This window comes from Pelobates fuscus, chromosome 6 (genome assembly GCF_036172605.1).
Source record: "Pelobates fuscus isolate aPelFus1 chromosome 6, aPelFus1.pri, whole genome shotgun sequence".
Classification (NCBI taxonomy): domain Eukaryota; kingdom Metazoa; phylum Chordata; class Amphibia; order Anura; family Pelobatidae; genus Pelobates; species Pelobates fuscus.
In genome coordinates this window covers 211,703,616-211,723,918 of record NC_086322.1, presented here as the reverse complement: position 1 = coordinate 211,723,918, position 20,303 = coordinate 211,703,616, and the positions used below count along the sequence as shown (strand labels likewise).

Genomic DNA, 20,303 nt, shown 5'->3' with positions numbered 1-20,303 from the left:
GTAAGTGCAGGAGGGTGTAAAAGAAAATGGAAACAGTGGTTAACTCTCATGACACTCAGTTACTTTACTACTACTCTACCTATCAGATTAGCCACCACGTCTTGTATGTTTTGCTTTCCTTTAACTCTCGTGACCTACATTTAGACGTGTATGCAGAACCACCGAGCCGCAGCTCCCCATGCACCCAGCGAACCAGAAGATTCAAACATCGGTTGAGAGCTTTGAGGCCAGGTTCGACCTGGTGTGTCAGAGGTTCTGGCTTTGGTTGAGCAGTAAATCCCTTGAAACGACAAAGCAGGCTTCAAGTATGAGACTGGAACCGGTTCCAGCTGAGTGCCCCTCCTCTGGGCCAAAGTCCTTCATGGAGCAGGATCCACCATGCCATCTATACACTCAAGGAGCTCTTCATATCCAAAGGTGCCAAAGGGCTAGTGATACATCCAGTGGAGCAGAAGGTACCAAGGAACTAATGTCTTTGGATCCAACCACGACCTGGGCTGGAGGTTGTAGGAAAATACGGCACCAAGAGCAGCACTCCTTACAGCCATCCAGACCCCAACCGTACCGATTTACAGAGCATATGGACATTCTGCAGTGACCCACGTGCAGCATAGGATGAAGAATTCGGGTGGCGGGCCTACAAACCGCTGCAATAGCTATTAGAATACGCAGATTTGTTTTTTTGCTTCCTCTTTTAATTTACGCTGTGTTTATCTATCAGCGGTAACCCAGCTATTATGTTTATTCCTTTCAATCCAATGTACCTATATGCTGACACTGTTATATTTGTAGACTTGACACTGTTTATGTAATAGCAGACAGTCAAGGATTTCTTAAAGTTGAAGACTAATCAAAAACCTGACTGGTGACGGAGTGACTTGGTTGCACTAATATTGCGACAGTATAGACTTTCGGGCCTATCTACGTACGATGGTGAGGTTCCTATAGTGATGGTGAGGTTTCGGGCCTATTTACCAAAGCATGTTTTCAATACTGAGCGACTATTAACTGACACGGTTTAATCTCCACCTGACTGTATGACATTGTGATGATGTCATTTAAGTCTCCTCAGTCAAGCTCTATTGTTGACAGTTAATTTCCTGCATTTGATGCACACATGACAGTTTAAGCTTGTTGCCCTTACTTTTTCTTATTTTAAAAACAAGGCAGTCTTTAAAAAAAAGTTCTGATTTCTCAATTGCCATGCCTATACTATGCTGTATCTGACATATATGTGCTTGACTATGCTGTCGTGGCATTGTGGGCATCTTTGTACCATGCTGCACATCAAAAATAAAGACTTCAAAACAAATAAATAAGCCAGATCATCCCAGAAGGGGGCAATAACTGGACAATCCAATACAGAAGGTCAACGGTACCTCTAAAATTGCAGTTGCAGAGGAATTATGGTGGATAGTTTCCAATTTGTCAAGCATGAGACACTAAATAATTTATGTTTGGATGATTCTATATAAAAGTGTATGTTGTGGTTACGTGCTACTTGGACACAGTTTTGTTCTGTCCTGGGATAATATTCTGTTTATCAATAAACTGGGATATAGCTGGCATGCTTTGCTAAATTAACACATTGTAAAAACATATTTGCAGAACAATGTATTATAGTGCAGGGCAGGAAATAAGAGGAAGAAGGTGCACACTTTTTGCACCAATACACACACATCAGGAATATTCTTATTTATATTACACAAATTCATCATTAAGAATAGGCTTCATACGTATGTGTCTTTAAGAAATTTGCCAACATGATAATTCATTGGGGAGCAGATTTTGGAATGTTTCACAAAGCTTTTCAATATGATCATACAGATTCATTAACCATAAACATATATAGAAAATGAGCAGAAATTACCTTAACAGATTTGTACAGCCTTTCAGCAAAAAAAGAAGAAGTGTTCCTTGCACATTTCACTGTAATAAAAAATAATTATTTCAATGTTGTCCTTTTTACTGATAAAGAAACAGGATAGAATGGTGTGGGCATAGACATGCTAACAAACACTAACAGTACAATCCTGACATCACAGGACACTGCACTTATTTAGTCTGAGTTTTCTTTTTTTGTTTTTTCCCCTATTAAAAAAAGCTGTTTATACAACCAGAAAAGTGAAAGCACAAACTACATAAAAAACAATTACTACTCTTAATGGACCATAGAGGGAAAAAAAACAAAAAACCATCTGTATACATTGAACATGAAATGACAATGCAAACGCATTTTATTACATTCAATAGTTTATTATACGGATATACTGTTCTGTTATTATAACTATATTATATGTGCCTCTCTTTCCTTTAATTTATATATATTCAGGGCCGGCCTTAGGCAAATAGGCGCCCTGTGCGAAAAGTCTTCATGGCGCCCCCCCACCACCCACCAAGTTGCCTGAATACAGTAACACACACACAGGCACCAGGGACGTGTATATCGTGAGGCAAACAAGGCATCTGCCTTAGGTGGCACTTTGCAGGGGGTGGCAATAAAAGCCACCCCCAAACCCCCAGGCAGATCCCTTGCTTGCCTCACGTCCTGGGGGGCTCAAGAGCTGCCCCCCCCCGAGGCTGGCAGCGGGCAGCGAAGGAGCATACTCACCTGAGCTCTTCCTGCTCAGCTCCCTCTGCGCCGCTTAATGAAGCCAGGAGCCGGAATATGACGTCAGTCCGGCTCCCGGCATCACTAAGAGCCGCCTACTCAGTCTGTGCGCCCCCTGCCTGCCCGCCCGCCCAGCAGCCACACTGGACTGCAGGCAAGAAATCCACTCCAGCTCTCCTATGGAGGCTGGGTGGATTTAAAATAAAATAAAAAAAAATATTAGTTTGTGAGTGTTAGTGGAAATGTCTGTGTGTGTGTGTGTCTGTAAGTGAATGTGTGTGTGTGTGTGTGTAAGTGTTTATGTCTGTGAGTGAATGTGTGTGTCAGTGAGTGAGTGTGTATGTGTCGGTCAGTGGGGGCGTGCGTCTTTCAGTGAGTGCATGCGTCTGTCAGTGAGAGTGTGCATCTGTCAGTGTGTCCAAGTAATAGTGTGTGTGTGTGTATGTCATTGTTTGTCAGTGTATATGAGAGTGTGTGTCTGTCAGTGAGTGTGCGTCTGTCAGTGAGTGAGCGTCTGTCAGTCAAAGTGCGGCCTTGACAGGAAGGGGTGGGGGAAATTTAAACTTGGTTACAGGCATGTACACACACACACACTCAGTTAAAGGCAGTCACACATACAGGCACAGGCACACACAATGGCACAGCTACAGCGACACACACAATTAGAGTCATACAGTCACACACACAGACAGACAGTTATACACACACACAGGCATGCAGTCACACACACAGGCATGCAGTCACACACAGGCTTACAGACCGTTACAGACAGTTACAGACAGGCAGTCACACACAGGCAGGCAGTCACACACACACACAGGCAGTCTCACACACACAGGCAGTCACACACACACACAGGCAGTCACACACACACACAGGCAGTCACACACACACACAGGCAGTCTCACACACACACAGGCAGTCACACACACAGGCAGTCACACACACAGGCAGTCACACGCGTGCAGGCAGTCACACACGCGTGCAGGCAGTCACACACGCGTGCAGGCAGTCACACACGCGTGCAGGCAGTCACACACGCGTGCAGGCAGTCACACACGCGTGCAGGCAGTCACACACGCAGGCAGTCACACACGCAGGCAGGCAGTCACACACGGACAGACAGTTAGACAGGCAGACACACACACAGACAGTCACACACACACACAGGCAGTCACACACAGGCAGTCAGGCAGACAGACAGTCACACACACAGTCACACAGCCACATGGGACATGTGGGGGGCTATAATGGGACACATGGGGGCTGGGGAGGGGGCTATAGGGACACATGGGGCTATAAGGACATATGAAGGGCTGGGAGGGGGTACAGGGACACATGGAGGGCTGGGGGGGGCTATAGGGACACATGAAGGGCTGGAGGGGGGGTATAGGAGCATATGAAGGGCTGGGGGGGGGGAATAGTGGGACACATAGATGGCTGGAAAAGAGGGATAACAGGCAAACAGTCACACTTACCTCTATCCAGTGGATGCAGCTGGCTAATGGGGAAGCAGGGACTCCTTCCCTCTTCCTGTGCAGCAAGGGCTTCGGGAGGTATTAGCCCCGCCTCTGCCTCGCAATAAGCCCCGCCCCCGCAGCTCCGTAAGCCCCGCCCCCTCTGCCGCAATTTTTTATTTTTTTTTAAATAAACCCTGACACCGGCCATGTGCGGGCTGTGTCGGCTGTCAGGGCGCCCCCTGCTCCATGGCGCCCTGTGCGGCCGCACAGCTCGCACACCCCTAAGGCCGGCCCTGTATATATTATATATTTATATTTAGTTTTTAGTTCCTTTAATTCCTATATAGTTTATAGAAAAGTGGCTGCACTCTCGGTCTTCAAATAAAATCCAAAACTTTATTATAATTCCAAAAAAAATTTAAATCAACATTTCAGCCCCTCTGGGGAACTTTCTTTAGGATCAAATGAAATGTAAATTTTTAAAATGGAATTATAATAAAGTTTTGGATTTTATTTGAAGACCGAAAGTGGATATTTGGGAGCCCTGGTAATTGTGCACCCCACAATGGACAATTATACAGCCAGAGTGCAAGGATCCACAGCAACATACATATAGAGGTCTATTTTCCAGGCCAAATCCCCAGTTTTAAATCCCTCTCTGTCACAGGTGTTTCATTCTACCGCCCTATTTGCAGTGATCCCAAGGATATGCTCTAATCCAAATAAATTGGTTAATCTCATAAGAGCAAGTGTTGGTAGGATAGGAACTGACAAAAATGGGGTACATTGGCGTTGTACGTTGTGCCAGGCATATGCAATGTGTTATCATACACTTAAAAAAATGCCTATTATTTTTGACTAGGTGAGGTATTTCTAAACAAAATGTTACATTCTGTGAGCCTTGAAATGCGGTTTAGAGAATTAGTGAGTTTGCTGGATCTTGTATTTGTTATACAAGATCCATTGTAATATATATCGCTTCACATTCCAACAAGCACTTATATACTTATATTTGTATTTTTCTGTTTAAGAATGTTATTTTTTTTATTGCATACAAGCAAACATTGTGGCACAAAAATAAAGGGTGTAATAGGATCATGCGATTCAATATGAAAGGATAAACAAAAATTCCAAATCACTGCATTAAATTAGAGGAAGGAGAGTGGCTCTGGAAAAGACAACATCTCTAGAAAATATAAGACCAAAACATTAGTGAACCCACTCAGCACCTCCTTGTGAAATCTTACCCAGCTGGTAGGGACAAGCAGTCTCTTTAACAGGATCATGAATTAGTGATTGGCAGGATAACCTAAATTATGACCGTGCCATGTCTTGACCATAGCACCGTTTCATTTTTTTATTTATTTATTATTTATTTTATTAATTTTTTTTTTTTTTTTTTTTTTTTAAATCAGACAGGTTTTGGATGACTTAATAACTGAATAAAAGTGGATTTGCAGGGATTTCACAATTTCTAATGTTTGTTAATTTCTGTACCACTAAAAACAGATGTTCACTGTAGTAATTTCCATTGTCACCCAAATTCAAAACAACTCAAATACCAGCACAAAAAATATTTTAATGACTTACCTATGGCCAGAAGCAAATCCTCTAGGTGCCCAGAGATTTCACCGGCTATGCTTTCTTCAATGCTTTTTTTGCAAATTTTCATATATTCATCAAAAGCTGTTTATACAGCAAAAACAAAAAAAAAGTTAAATATGTAAACACCTGGTTGACTTTTACGAAAGCTTTATATTGTAAGAGAACTAATGAAGAATTAGAATTATTGTGGCCAAGCAAGCATAAATATAGTGGTTTGGGTGCAAGAAAAAAAAAAATAAACAGACCTTCTTTTTCTTGCACCCAAACCACTATATTTATGCTTGCTTGACCACAATAATTCTAATTCTTCATTAGTTCTCTTACAATATAAATTACATAAACTCAAATGAATAAAAATACTGAAACATGCAATTTAAAGGGGAACCATCACTTTTTTAGATATTACACCACTGAACCCTCCCCGCCCAATAATTCAGTAAAGTAAAATTAACACATTTATATCATATAAGTCGATATAAAAATGGCAAGGACTTAATATTTTTGGATAAGCGTTTAATATTTTGAAGAATATTTAATACTTATATAAATTGATATTGTGAAAAAATAAATTAAAATGTTTATCCAAAAATATTAAATCCTTTTAAAATAATATCCCAAAAATATTAAGTCAAGAACACAATGTGAAACTCACTGTTGCATTTGTATTTTAGATTCAAAGATGACGTCAGAGCTTTCAGTTTCTTAATCATGGGATTTATCAAGTAACATTTTATACTGAATGCCAACGTGAAAAAGGTCAGGTACATATCAAGGCTATACGTTTTATTCTTTACAATATCAATTTAGCTTTTCAATGTCAATGTGTCTTAGCTTTAAAGACTTTTTAATAATAAGAACGGAATCAGTCTAATTTTAAAGATCCATTTAATTTTAATAAAATAAAGCAATAATAAGCATCCTATCAGATTTACTGAACAAAAGCAATAATAATCTCGGATATATTCAAAAGCAATAATAATCACAGATATATTCTGTGCCATACTTAGTCTGAGTTGGAGCAGGCTTCTCAAACAGAGAATTTCAATAAATTTGTCTTCATCTGTGCCCCATTTTTTCTCTCCAGCATTATATAAAATCTAAAATAGGAAAGGGGCATAGTACACATTAGCTCCAGTATCACAGTCCACAAATTTCATTGGCTATTGCTTTGCCAGCAAAGTTACATTAGTAGATCGGTATTCAATATAGTCAATATCCTTGTATATACTGGGGTATATTCAGACTAAGACTCTCCCCTGGGGATATATGAATGGCAAGCCCTCATCCCAAACCTAAGGGACCCCATTATTCCATATATTATATATATATATATATATATATATATACACATATACATACACATACATATATACACACATTCAAAACGGCTACCTCAAAAATCCAAGCTCCTGATGGTTTTCTATTATAAAGTATTTTTATCACAATTCGTGAGCCCGCTTGAGGGCCCTTAATTTAACCCCTTAAGGACACATGACATGTGTGGCATGTCATGATTCCCTTTTATTCCAGAAGTTTGGTCCTTAAGGGGTTAATAAAACCAGGTACACCTCTAACTGCTTCACACCTGGAAATAATTTCTCTGATACCAAAAGGGAAAAGATCCCACCAACTGTAGTAGTTATTGGATGATTTACCTTATAAATATAGACCTAAAGCTATTCACTAAGATGATGGTGCAGAGACTTAAAACACCCTGAACAATCAGGCTTCATTTCATCCAGAGGCTAAAGATATTACTAAAAAAAATATTATTATTCTCCGTAAGGCTAAACACTCAAAAATGCTTTCCTATGCGGAAGACCTAATATGTTTGCATCAATCGGATGACGTCAGAAAACACAGAGTGCTGATGAGCATCGGTGCTGAAACTGGTAGGGGGTGTACTATAGAGATAAGAAAACCTTTGTATTTCTAAAATTATAGAATCCCTTAAAAGATTAATTCCCATTTATTAGGTATCCTCCAAGATTAAATACCTGGACATCTTAATCACGCCCTCAGCTATGTTCTTTTCTGCAGAAATAATCATCAGATTATTATATATTTTACAAACATTACCCCTATTCACCCTCCTTAGAACAGTGATCACCAAATCTGTCTGGGCACATAAGAAACTGATAATCAAGCACTCTGTCCTGGTTCGGCCAAAGAATCTAGGAGGAAAAGGATTGCCAGACATCTATAACTATTATTAAGCTTCCCATTTAAACAGAATGTATGCTTGGTCAAATATAACTCCCACCAAACAATGGTTGCACTTGGAGCAATCTTTTCTTAAAGTTCATCTGTGTATATTGCCTTGCATAGGCGTGCGCATGGGGTGTGCCGGGTGTGCCTGGGCACACCCCAATCCCCACAGCACGCTTATGGAGTGAGACCGGCAGGGGAGATCTCAGGATCTCCCCTGTCGGCTCATGCAGAGCCAGCACTATCCAAGCGCCGGCTCTGCTCTCAGCCTCCCTCCCCACCGACCAGGGCCGGTGGAAGGATTTTTGGGTACATAGGCGAATATGTATTTTTCCGCCCCCCTCCCCCGCCCCCCCAAAATAACATCTTCACCTATGTGCCTCTTAACCAGCCCCTCTTCCCGTCCATTAGTGGTCCCCTCCCTTAGTGTTCTTCTAACCTCTCCCCTCTTTTCCCTGTCCCTTGGTGTTTGTCTCCCCTCCCTGTCCCTTGGTGCACCCCCCCACCCCCTTAGTGGTCGCACTCCCCTTCCTGGTGTGCCTCGGACCTCTCTTGTAGCGTTGCCGAGCGGAGGATATCCCCTACAGGAGCTTCAGTTTTCTGTACCTGGCCGGACTGACAGGGAGTGCTCTCTCAGTGAGCACCTCCGGTCAGTCTGGCCGGGTACAGGAAACAGAAGCTCCTGTACTGTGCTCCACCACGCTACACTCAGTGGTGTATACACACTGACAGTCACACACACTCAATTGCAAACACACAGACTCACTGATCTGACACACACACACACTGATTGACACACACATACTGATAATCACACACAGACTCCATGACAAAGATACTCACTGATTGACACACACATACTGATAATCACACACAGACTCCATGACAAAGATACTCACTGATTTGACAGACACTGACAAACACACACTCATAGACACACACACTCATACACTGACATGCAACACAGACACTCACTCTCTCACTCCAGACACTCACTCTCTCACTCCAGACACTCACTCTCTCACTCCAGACACTCTCTCTCTCACTCCAGACACTCTCTCTCTCACTCCAGACACTCTCTCTCTCACTCCAGACACTCTCTCTCTCACTCCAGACACTCTCTCTCTCACTCCAGACACTCTCTCTCTCACTCCAGACACTCTCTCTCTCACTCCAGACACTCTCTCACTCCAGACACTCTCTCACTCCAGACACTCTCTCACTCCAGACACTCTCTCACTCCAGACACTCTCTCACTCCAGACACTCTCTCACTCCAGACACTCTCTCACTCCAGACACTCTCTCACTCCAGACACTCTCTCACTCCAGACACACACACAGACAGACAGACAGACAGACACACAGACACACAGACAGACAGACAGACACACAGACACACAGACACACACACACACAGACACACAGACACACAGACAGACAGACAGACACACACAGACAGACACACACACACACAGACAGACACACACACAGACAGACACACACAGACACTCACACACACACAGACACTCACACACACACAGACACTCACACACACACAGACACTCACACACACACAGACACTCACACACACACAGACACTCACACACACACAGACACTCACACACACACACAGACACTCACACAGACAGACACTCACACAGACAGACACTCACACAGACAGACACTCACACAGACAGACACTCACACAGACAGACACTCACACAGACAGACACTCACACAGACAGACACTCACACAGACAGACACTCACACAGACAGACACACACACAGACAGACACACACACAGACAGACACACACACAGACAGACACACACAGACAGACACACACAGACAGACACACACACACAGACACTCACACACACACAGACACTCACACACACACAGACACTCACACACACAGACACTCACACAGACAGACACTCACACAGACAGACACTCACACAGACAGACACTCACACAGACAGACACTCACACAGACAGACACTCACACAGACAGACACTCACACAGACAGACACTCACACACTCAGACTTGGTGAATTTAGACTTAAAAATATCACACCGCAATTTGTTCGAATTTGGGCCGATTGTTTTATTAGCGGAATTCCTGAACCTTGAAATGAAATGTACACGAATCACAAAAGAAACGTATGTCAATTTTGCTTTGTGATTCCAAATTCTACCTTCGGCACCAAAAAAAAAGAGACTTGGCAAGACAAAAAAAAAGGAACAGTGAAATTTATATATTATATATTTAATTAATAATTTAAGCTTATTACATGCATGTAATACAATTGTAACTTAGACACTGATAGCTCTGCTTGTGGATCTATCTCAAAATGCCTACTTGGTATAATCACTGTTTGAGTGAATTGTACACTGGCTTATTTCCTCTAATACATCCATACTTATGGTTTTGTATTATTTAGCAGATTGTGGTACTAGCTTGGTTGTGTGGTACTAGCATTTGGTGTATACTACATTATGATTAGTGGGTTTTATATATTTAATGAGTTTTTCTGGTTTGTGGTCTATAAATATATAGTCTTTGTCTAACTATATTCATAAGGGAATCCTGTTTAGAGTTATTTGTTGCATGTGATAATAGTACAAAATCTCAAGAGGAGCATTGGTTAGACTCCCTGTTTCTTGTTCAGCCACTGGTACAAATTGGTTACACTCCTACCACCCCCAATATTAAGCCATCATCAAGTTTAGATGGGATTAGAGAGCATACAAAGCCCCTCAACATTGCAACATTGCTTTCTTCATAACTCCACCACAAATGATTCTTGACCTGTGCAGTGGGCTGTCATTTTTTCTTTCCCAAGCCATTTCTGCCATCTACTCATTATGTCTCAGCCTCAAGACTTTTGTATTAGGTGAATTAATTATTGGAGCTAGGAGGTCTGATTTGCTCATATGATATCACACAATCACACAACATGATACTATCTGTCTATGACAAATGCAAGTATTATTGAATACATTTGCAAACAGTATGTAAAATACCTTTACAACTCTGTATGATTTATTTTGATATGTTTACTAGTGGCTAAACACAAATTCCATATATAATGATTCAGTGTGTATATCAGAGGGGTCAGCATCTTGAAACCTTTTAATTGTTATACACATTACATATGGAAATGCTGGCACGGTTACATAGAACACAGACACACAGACACTCACTAATTATTTTATAAATGAAAATTTTCCACCTAGCCTCCCTACCTGGAGAGCTGGTGTGGATGAGGAATCATTCCCTGGGGTCCAGTGGGTCTGCTGGGCAGCGTGCGGCAGTGCTGTGATCAGACGCGGCGAGGGAGCTCTAATCTCACCGCTCTGCCTGCTGATCCTGCGGGAGCCGGAATATGACGTCATATTCCGGCTCCCACAGTATCAGCAGACAGCGCGCGAGGGAGCAGAGCGGTGAGATTAGAGCTCCCGCGCCGCGTCTGATCACAGCACTGCCGCGCCGGGGGTCCAGATGGTGACCTGGCAGGAGGGTGAGCTTCCCTCCTGCCGGTCACTGAAATCTTGCGCCCCCGTAGCCGGTGCGCCCTAAGGCGGCCGCCTGTGCCGCCTTATGGACGCGCCGGCCCTGCCACCGACCCGCATGCAGGGAGGGAGGGAGGCAGGAGAGGACCCGGGGAGCTCTTGCCAGCAGCTCCGCCGGGTTCCTCTCGCGAGATCAGAGCGTTGCCACAGCAATGCTCAGATCTCGCGAGAGTGAATCTAGCCCCGCAGGCTAGAGTTCACTCACCACTGGACCACCAGAGAGAGCAGCAGCAGAAATGATTCCCCCCTCCCTACATAAGGTAAGAAGGGAGGGGGGATATTAAGTAATGTACCCCCACCTCCACCCCCCACAATCACCCACCCACACACATACACACACACACACACACACACACAGCACCCCCCCCCCACACCCACACAGCACCCACACCCACACACACACACACCACCCACACACACACACACCACCCACACACACACACACCACACACCACACACACACACACACACCACCCACACCACACCCACACACACACAGCACCCACACACACACACAGCACCCACACACACAGCACCCACACACACACACACACACACAGCACACACACACACACCCACACAGCACACACACACACACACACACACAGCACCCACACACCCACACAGCACACACAACACACACACAGCACACACACAGCCCACACACAGCCCACACACAGCCCACACACAGCACCCACACAGCACCCACACAGCACCCACACACACAGCACCCACACACACAGCACCCACACAGCACCCACCCACCCACACACAGCACCCACAGACATGCACAGCACCCACAGACATACACAGCACCCACAGACATACACAGCACCCACAGACACATACACAGGACCCTTACACACAGCACACAAACAGCACCCCCCCCCCACACACACACACAGCACATTAACAGTACCCTCACAAACAGGACCCTAACAAACACACAGCACACTACCAGTACCCTCACACACAAACAGCACCCTCACACACAGTACATTAACAGCACCCTCACAAGCACACACAGTACATTAACAGCACCCTCACAAGCGCGCACACACAAACACCCTCACCCACATAGCACACTACCCGCACCCTCACACAGCAATGTGTGTGTGTGTGTGTGTGTGTATATTATATATATATATATACATATATATACATATATATATATACATATACATACATATATATATATATATATATACACATACACACATACATATATATATACACGCGGTGTGTGCTTGTGCTTTAGGGTGCACACCCTAATGCAATAGGCTGCGCACGCCTATGTTGCCTTGGCAATCGGCTCCTAGCTCCTATGGCTACGCTGTTAGACCACTGTCACCTCACTATTTCTCACACCCTAACAGTATGGATGGGTGCCTGGGAGCGATTCGACCTGTCCAACCATTACTTCCTGTTTCACAAGGGTATAAATATGAGGAAACACATAGGCCGAATTCCCTCAGTCATTCGTCACAATGGATGAGACCAAGCAATATAGCTGTGATGTGCTGCAAAGGCTGTTGAGCTTCTTAAAATGGTAAGTGCCCTACATCACCACAAGTTGTTTGATAGGGTTTCAAGTTAAAAAAGCCCCTACTCTCATCCAAGAACAAACTCAAGCATCTTCAGTTTGCCAGAAACTACTGGAACCTCAGATTTTAATCTATGATCAGATGAAACCATAGAACCCAATAAACACCAGAGGTGGGTTTGGCTCGCAAAGAGAGTTAGCCAAATAAAAACGTACCACATGACCATGGTTAAATATGGTGGTGGCTCTTTAATGTTTTGGGGCTGTTTTTCTGCCAGAGGACCTGGATATTTTGTTAGTATACATGGCATCATGGACTCCAATATCAACAGATATTAAATGAACACCCGCGTACCTCTACCAGAAAGCTTAGAATTGGCATTGGTTGGATCTTACAGCAGGACAATGATGCAAAACAACACAAAAATTACTAACCTTTAAATTTACCAATGGTGCCAATATTAGTGGAGGGCACTTTATTTACAAAACCACATAATAAAGATACCCAGACTAGTGTTCATACTACACTCTTTCACACATTCATAATCACAAGCCATATATACATACAGTCATACCAACATTATCCCATGTACATATATAGTAATACCCACATTCTCACATATGAGATCTCATGTGTTCAAAGTAAGTGAAGCTGGATGTGTTTGTGTAATGTCAGTGCATCTGTGTGTATTATTTGTATGCATGTGTTTTTGAGTGTGCTTTGTGAGTGTGACAGTGACTCTCTGTGTGAGTGCACTGTCCATTTTATAGCCAGTTTTTTCTCAGTGTATGTGAGGGATCATAATTCAGCTTATGTTCATTTATTACTCTAAACTGGCCTCAAGTAGCAATGAAAAACCCATCAGATATCCCTCAAGTGGTCTGCACATTGTGTGAGGAATTCTGCCCCACACACCATCTACCCACTCCCTTTGTTTGTATTTCTTCACTGCTTACCCTGCTCTCCTCTCTGTGCCTCCTTTATCCTCCCAGCTCACAAAGTCTGTAAACTCGGAGGAAGTGACTTCCGCCCAGCACTGGCGGCCGATATTGAATGGTCCAGAGTGCGCTGCTAAAGGCGCCACATCATCCAACTAGGCCCCTTATTAGATCGGCCTGTCGATCAGGTATTCCTAAATGCGTGGGCTACCCGATGGGCCCCAAACGCCAACACTGCTGGTGACCCCCCCAGTGTAAGCAGTGAAACAGTTTTAAAATAGCGGTTTGGCTTAGAGCAATCAGATCATGCTTTCAGCCTGAATTAGCTGAAGGCCATGCTTAAATAAGCTTACACTCTATGATAAGGTAGGCAGATCTATATCATTAGGTATTTTGCCAACATAATGTGAGCTGGCCAGGATTCAAACCTGGGTTTCCCGTTTCCAAGTGATGTTACCACTGTTCTAACCAGCCACACATTGTATCTGTCCCTGACATAGACATGCATGCACACTCTCTACTTTATCAGTTGCACTCTCTCTGCCCATACTGATCTAACCAGTTTTCCCTTAGCGATAGGCTTGTACAGATACAATTAGTTTGATTTATAAAATGCAGTGTAATAGCAAGTTATTACTATGCTAAGTAATGGAACAAGCTTTATAGATCATTCTCAAATGTCAGTGCTTTGAAACTTAATATACCTCAGCATCCTTTTTAGCAAGATTTTCATCCACTTTGGAAGTTTCCTCACGTCTGGCCTGCAGAAAAAGAATGGAGAATATTTTTTTCATGGATTAAATAGATGTAGATGGATTGTGGTTTTTTTTTAGCAATGCTAAAAGGTTTGACTTAATCTACAGTTGGAACATTTAATCACACTATTTAAAAGCCAAGGTAAAAAACAACAACAAAAAAAGAAAAAAAACGTAGTGAGATTATGGTTTATTACACTTTTATAGTGTGACTAATATACAAATATAACAAAAAACTTGTAATGAGTAAGTAAAAATTAAATAGATTCTGTGCCTATAGGAAAATATATACCGGTACATATTAAATAAAATTAAATCTTCATTCTAAAGGAAAATAGGACATACATAGATTTGTCCTACAAAGATTGAGAGTCATTACCTACTGTTTTTAAGTTATGACCAGATTTATTATTATAATTAAGAAAACACCATGGTGGCCCATATATAGTCCAAGCGAATAAGTTAGTGTGCATCTGATGTATGAGACAAGACTTGCCAGTGACTGTCATTTAAGCCAGATTGCTACTAGATGTAGCCTTGAGGACTGGAAGCTTAAACGTAGGTCTTCTGATATGTGATATATCTAGGGAAGTTGCTACATTTAAAATTTACCTTAAGCCCAGTGACTGTCTCAACATACACATTTTTGCTTGTGGCGTCCCAAAAAAAACAAAAAAAAAACCACAAACACACACACTCTCTCTCTCATACATATATGCACATTCTCTGCCCTTTACAAGCATCCACACACTCTGTCTCAATCATTAACACAGCAGTAACTGCTTAGTTTGCACAGTCACCATGTGCACTCACCTTTTGGTCCTTGCAACTGCTCACATATTTACGATTACCAAACTTGATATATGCACTGCACATGTAGGCTCTAGGCACCATGACCACTCTGTAGTAATGTTTCCAGGAGTCCCTGAGCAGTGCCCACTGGTAACCTGTAAAGCCATTTACTTTGCTGTGTCAGGCGCCTATGGTCCTTCCAGTCACACCAGGTTTAAACCGTAATGATTGGCTGACACTGAGCCAATGAATACGGTCGAAACAAGGTATGTGTCAGGGCTCCGCGGGCAGCGGTGAGGGGAGGCTGCAATCCTCTCGCAGCACTCACCCTCGGCCCGTCGCTACCCGCGGTCCCCTCTCCCCTTACCGGTCAGCGTGCGGCATCCTCTCCTCTTGACACGTCTAACGCTGCACGCTGGGAGCCGGCACTGTTATCAGAACGCCGGGGTCACTCACGTGACCCGGCATTAAAGCGACAGTGCAACAATCACAGTGGGGGGTATAGATATCCCCCACGTGTGTTTGTTAATTCTGATTGGAAGTTATCCAATCAGAATTAAGATAAGGTTATAAATACTTACCTTTCCTGTCTCTCAGTGCCCTGTTGTGGTCTTTGCTTTATAGTATTGATTCTGAACGTGTGCTTTCTGGTTACGTACTCTCTGGCTTGTTATACTGACTTTGTGACTTTCTCCTACCCTTTGACCTCGGCTTGTTTCTCGTTATTCTGTTTTCTGGTTCCCCTTACTCGGCTTGTCTCCTGACTATTCTGTGTGTGCTTAGCCCGGCCACTCTAAGGACCGGTACTGCACACTTTCTGTGTGTGTGTCTGTGTGTGTGTTAGCGTGTTGGGTTCCCCCAATCGTGACAGTATGAAAGTGTGGAAGTAATATACCTTAGACAACCAACACATCAAAGCTTACATAAAGAGTTATATTGCCAGCATGCTTTTGGGGACTCCTGGCACCCATTACCACTATATTTTGATGTAGTGATTGTGGTGCATAGAGTTTCCATTTAAAATTGCATCTTCCGACTTATGTGATTGTGCGCAGCATTATATTATACAGCTGCATTGCATGAAGAGTAGATGGCTTGATGAATGTATTCCAATATGACGAAAAAAAAAACCACAATTCCTGTTCACATTTACAACCTTTCTATAAGAGGTCTATACATTAAATATATAAACAGTTCTATATTTTAGTTTTTAACCCCTTAAGGACCAAACTTCTGGAATAAAATGGAATCATGACATGTCACACATGTCATGTGTCCTTAAAGGACCACTCTAGGCACCCAGACCACTTCAGCTTAATGAAGTGGTCTGGGTGCCAGGTCCCTCTAGGATTAACCCTTTTTTTTTTTTTATAAACATAGCAGTTTCAGAGAAACTGCTATGTTTATAATAGGGTTAATCCAGCCTCCAAATCCTCTAGTGGCTGTCTCACTGACAGCCGCTAGAGGCACTTGCGTGATTCTCACTGTGAAAATCACAGTGAGAGCACGCAAGCGTCCATAGGAAAGCATTGTAAATGCTTTCCTATGAGACCGGCTGAATGCGCGTGCAGCTCTTACCGCGCATGCGCATTCAGCCGAAAGGGAGGATCGGAGGCGGAGAGGAGGAGAGCTCCCCGCCCGGCGCTGGAATAAAGGTAAGTTTTAACCCTTTACTATCCCCAGAGCCCGGCGGTAGGGGGTTCCTGAGGGTGGGGGCTCCCTCAGGGCACTATAGTGCCAGGAAAACGAGTATGTTTTCCTGGCACTATAGTGGTCCTTTAAGGGGTTAATATAATGTCGGTGGCACCTATGAGAAGCCTTTTTGTGGGTTAGAGATATAGACATTTAGGAGGGGTTGAGGAGGGCACCACATTTCTGACTTACATTGGCTAAAAACAGAAGGGCTTTCCTGAAGTCACCAGTGGTCTCAGAACTGATTTCATCCCCAAGGCTTTTTCCATACGCTGCAGAACGACAAAAGATATTGCTGATCACTCCTCCAATACATAGGCTTGCTTGCTCTAGACTAATTTCACAAAGAAATAATTACTCAAAAATGATTCTCATTAAAGATCAATAACTAGATTGGACCGGGGATGATGTGTCAACATTTATTTCGGCTTCCCTGTATTTTTTCATTAGTCCCCCAAGTTCTTGATCAGCTGTTCAGCAGTGTTATTCCGCATGAGCAAATATTGCTCCTACTACACAGAGTGAACACGACTAACTCTAACAGACCTGTACCTAGTTTATATCACACATACACACAAACACAGATACGCACAATAATCATAAATCAGGAGGCTGCATTGAATGCAACAATAAAAGGATTATTGTGATAACTGCTCTGTGTGATATTTTATTTTTTTGTAAATCATGTGTAATCAATTTCTTCCACCTTTCCCCATTACACAGGTTTACTCACTACTGGAAGTAATAATCACATTCAATATAATCACATTCACTATACAAAGAAATGAGCATATGTTGCTGTAAAACACACCCTATATAAAATGTGTACCTGTATAGTAAGCATCTCCAACATCCTTCATTTGTTTACTGGTCCTTGAAGCTAGAATTTCTATTAATATGCTTTCGGTGGTTCCTGTTCCCTTAAAGTACAGAATTAATACAAATGAGACATACTGTGATCTCTGTTAAATAATTATATATTTACAATCTACAAATTGAAAATAAGAAAAAAAAAATAATTATATAAGATTATATAAAAATAAGATTTTTTTTTTGGAATATAATAAAAGTTTAGCAAAAACAAAGTGCACTGCATGTATTAATGTCATGCCATCAGGCTTACAGAGAGAAATATCCAGAATGTGAAGCATGATTTTGTATGTTTTGTTGCTATTTTTATTATAAAACTCGTTCTACGTCTCCCAGCTAATAAACATATGCAGATAACTTTCATTTTTGCCACATGGTTGCACCCTAATAAAACATGATTGACACACTGGAACAGTAGGTAAAGAGAGCCCCGTCAACCATGCTTACAATTGAAATAACCCCAAGCCAACGTGGCTCTGGCATAAACATCAAACTACCAGCATCGAGTCGATGAGGATCCAAAACACAGGGTGCCCAAATGTTAAATTCCCCCTAGCCTATGTCAGACTCTGACCTGTAAATTCACAATCATAAAATGTGCCAAGTGTAGCAGTAGCTTCCCCTTCTTCCCACTTGCTTTGCTAAGGTTTATACACATACATTTTCAACAGGAGTCTCGATTTAATACTCGATTTAATATTTTTGGATAAACTTTTCAAATGATCGCAAGCTGTTAGAAAAGTCTTTCTAAGTATTTATCTACAAAAAATCCCTAATGGTAATTTCTCTAGATAAAATTATTTGGAAAAGGTTTTGGAGATATTGAGAACAGATTGCGATAATTTATTAAGCTTATATAAAAATAATAACACAAGGTCTAGGAAGGTAGTGAAAAATAGGACATTTGCACAGCTATTTGATAATTTCCGTTCACAGTAGGGTTGGCTGCGTATTTGATATGCTGACCGTAGGGTGGTACTCTGTATTCCAGTTAACCTATAAGTTCACAACGTTTATAATATTGCCAGATCAACAATCAAATTTGCTAGGATCTAATGGTTAATTATCACACTGTCTAGTAGTCTGGTTAGATCTTACTGTCACCATCAGGTTTGTATATGTTACATTTAAAGTATTCCCTTAATTTTACTGGATATTATTATTTATACCTTGGAAGCAATACTTGTCAATTGATGGCATTTTAGATTTTGACAGCCCCTAAACATCAAAGATTTGCATTCAGTAGTTAACATAGGTGCCTTGATTTTCCCAATTGCATTCCTTAAAGATGAAGACTCCTTCAAAGATGAAGAGTGTCAAGAGCTACATATGGTAGGGAATATAATATAAGATGCAGATACCCAGTTATTTACACACAACATATTCTATAATAAAATTACATTAGAATGTTCTCCTGGGTATGTAGGAACGGACTCATTTGCCAAATATCAGACTCTGCAGAGCAGTAATGTCTTTCAATTAAAATGTTCCATTGGCCAATATATTCTCTTCTTTGTATAACACGTCTATACTTCTTTCCTATTGTTTATCATGATACTTTTTGGAGTGTGTGTGTATATATTATACAAGATCCAGCGCACTCACTTATCCACTAAACAGCAATCCATCTGGGGCTCTCTGCAGTACAAGGCTAAATAGGGCCCTGGAATGAGGCAACTGTGACAGGGAGGGGTGCAAAACCAAGGAGGTAGGCGGGATCTTATCTTGGGCTGCTGAGCTGCTAGTTGCTGTTTAGTTTTTGGGCACTTATCACTTTAAAAGTATTGATATTATTTTTTCACTTATTTGCACTTTATGACTTATGGAAGCACATATACAGATAGAGGTATGGGCGGATTATTGATATTCTGATTTTGATAATACTTAGGATACATCCGCAAGGATGCCCAGTATACACGGTATCATATTCACATATTGAGCAGGTTTGCCTTTTCCCTGCCGGTCACTTCACTCTAGTGATAATTTTTTGGAAGGCATTTTTTCGCACTTCAGCAGTGAGCCACTCTGAATTCTATAGGAGATTATGGATATTCACATTGGGATGTTTCACTATATAGGAATTGCACTAAGTAATCCCCTTCAGCTTGCTGAGCAATAGCAACTTTCAGATTGATTATATTCCTTTTGATTATTCTTCACTTTAATATGTATATATCACTTGGTAGAGTAGAGGAAGTTGAATATGTATAGGTCTCTTTCCATTTTCTCCTTTTTTTTCCATTTTTACC

At 42.1% G+C, this 20,303-nt stretch overlaps 1 protein-coding gene across 1 annotated transcript in view; it reads right to left on the bottom strand.

Annotated features, from left to right (window-relative positions):
• ANXA3 (annexin A3) overlaps positions 1 to 20,303 on the bottom strand; it is a 41,218-nt gene that overhangs the window by 2,783 nt on the left and 18,132 nt on the right. Inside the window, exons 6-11 of the mRNA XM_063458707.1 lie at positions 18,014 to 18,104; positions 17,377 to 17,456; positions 14,650 to 14,706; positions 6,680 to 6,773; positions 5,662 to 5,757; positions 1,871 to 1,929 (exon numbers count right to left, since the gene is read on the bottom strand). Coding sequence (XP_063314777.1) covers positions 1,871 to 1,929; positions 5,662 to 5,757; positions 6,680 to 6,773; positions 14,650 to 14,706; positions 17,377 to 17,456; positions 18,014 to 18,104 — 477 coding nt within the window. The remainder of the gene's footprint in view (positions 1 to 1,870; positions 1,930 to 5,661; positions 5,758 to 6,679; positions 6,774 to 14,649; positions 14,707 to 17,376; positions 17,457 to 18,013; positions 18,105 to 20,303) is intronic.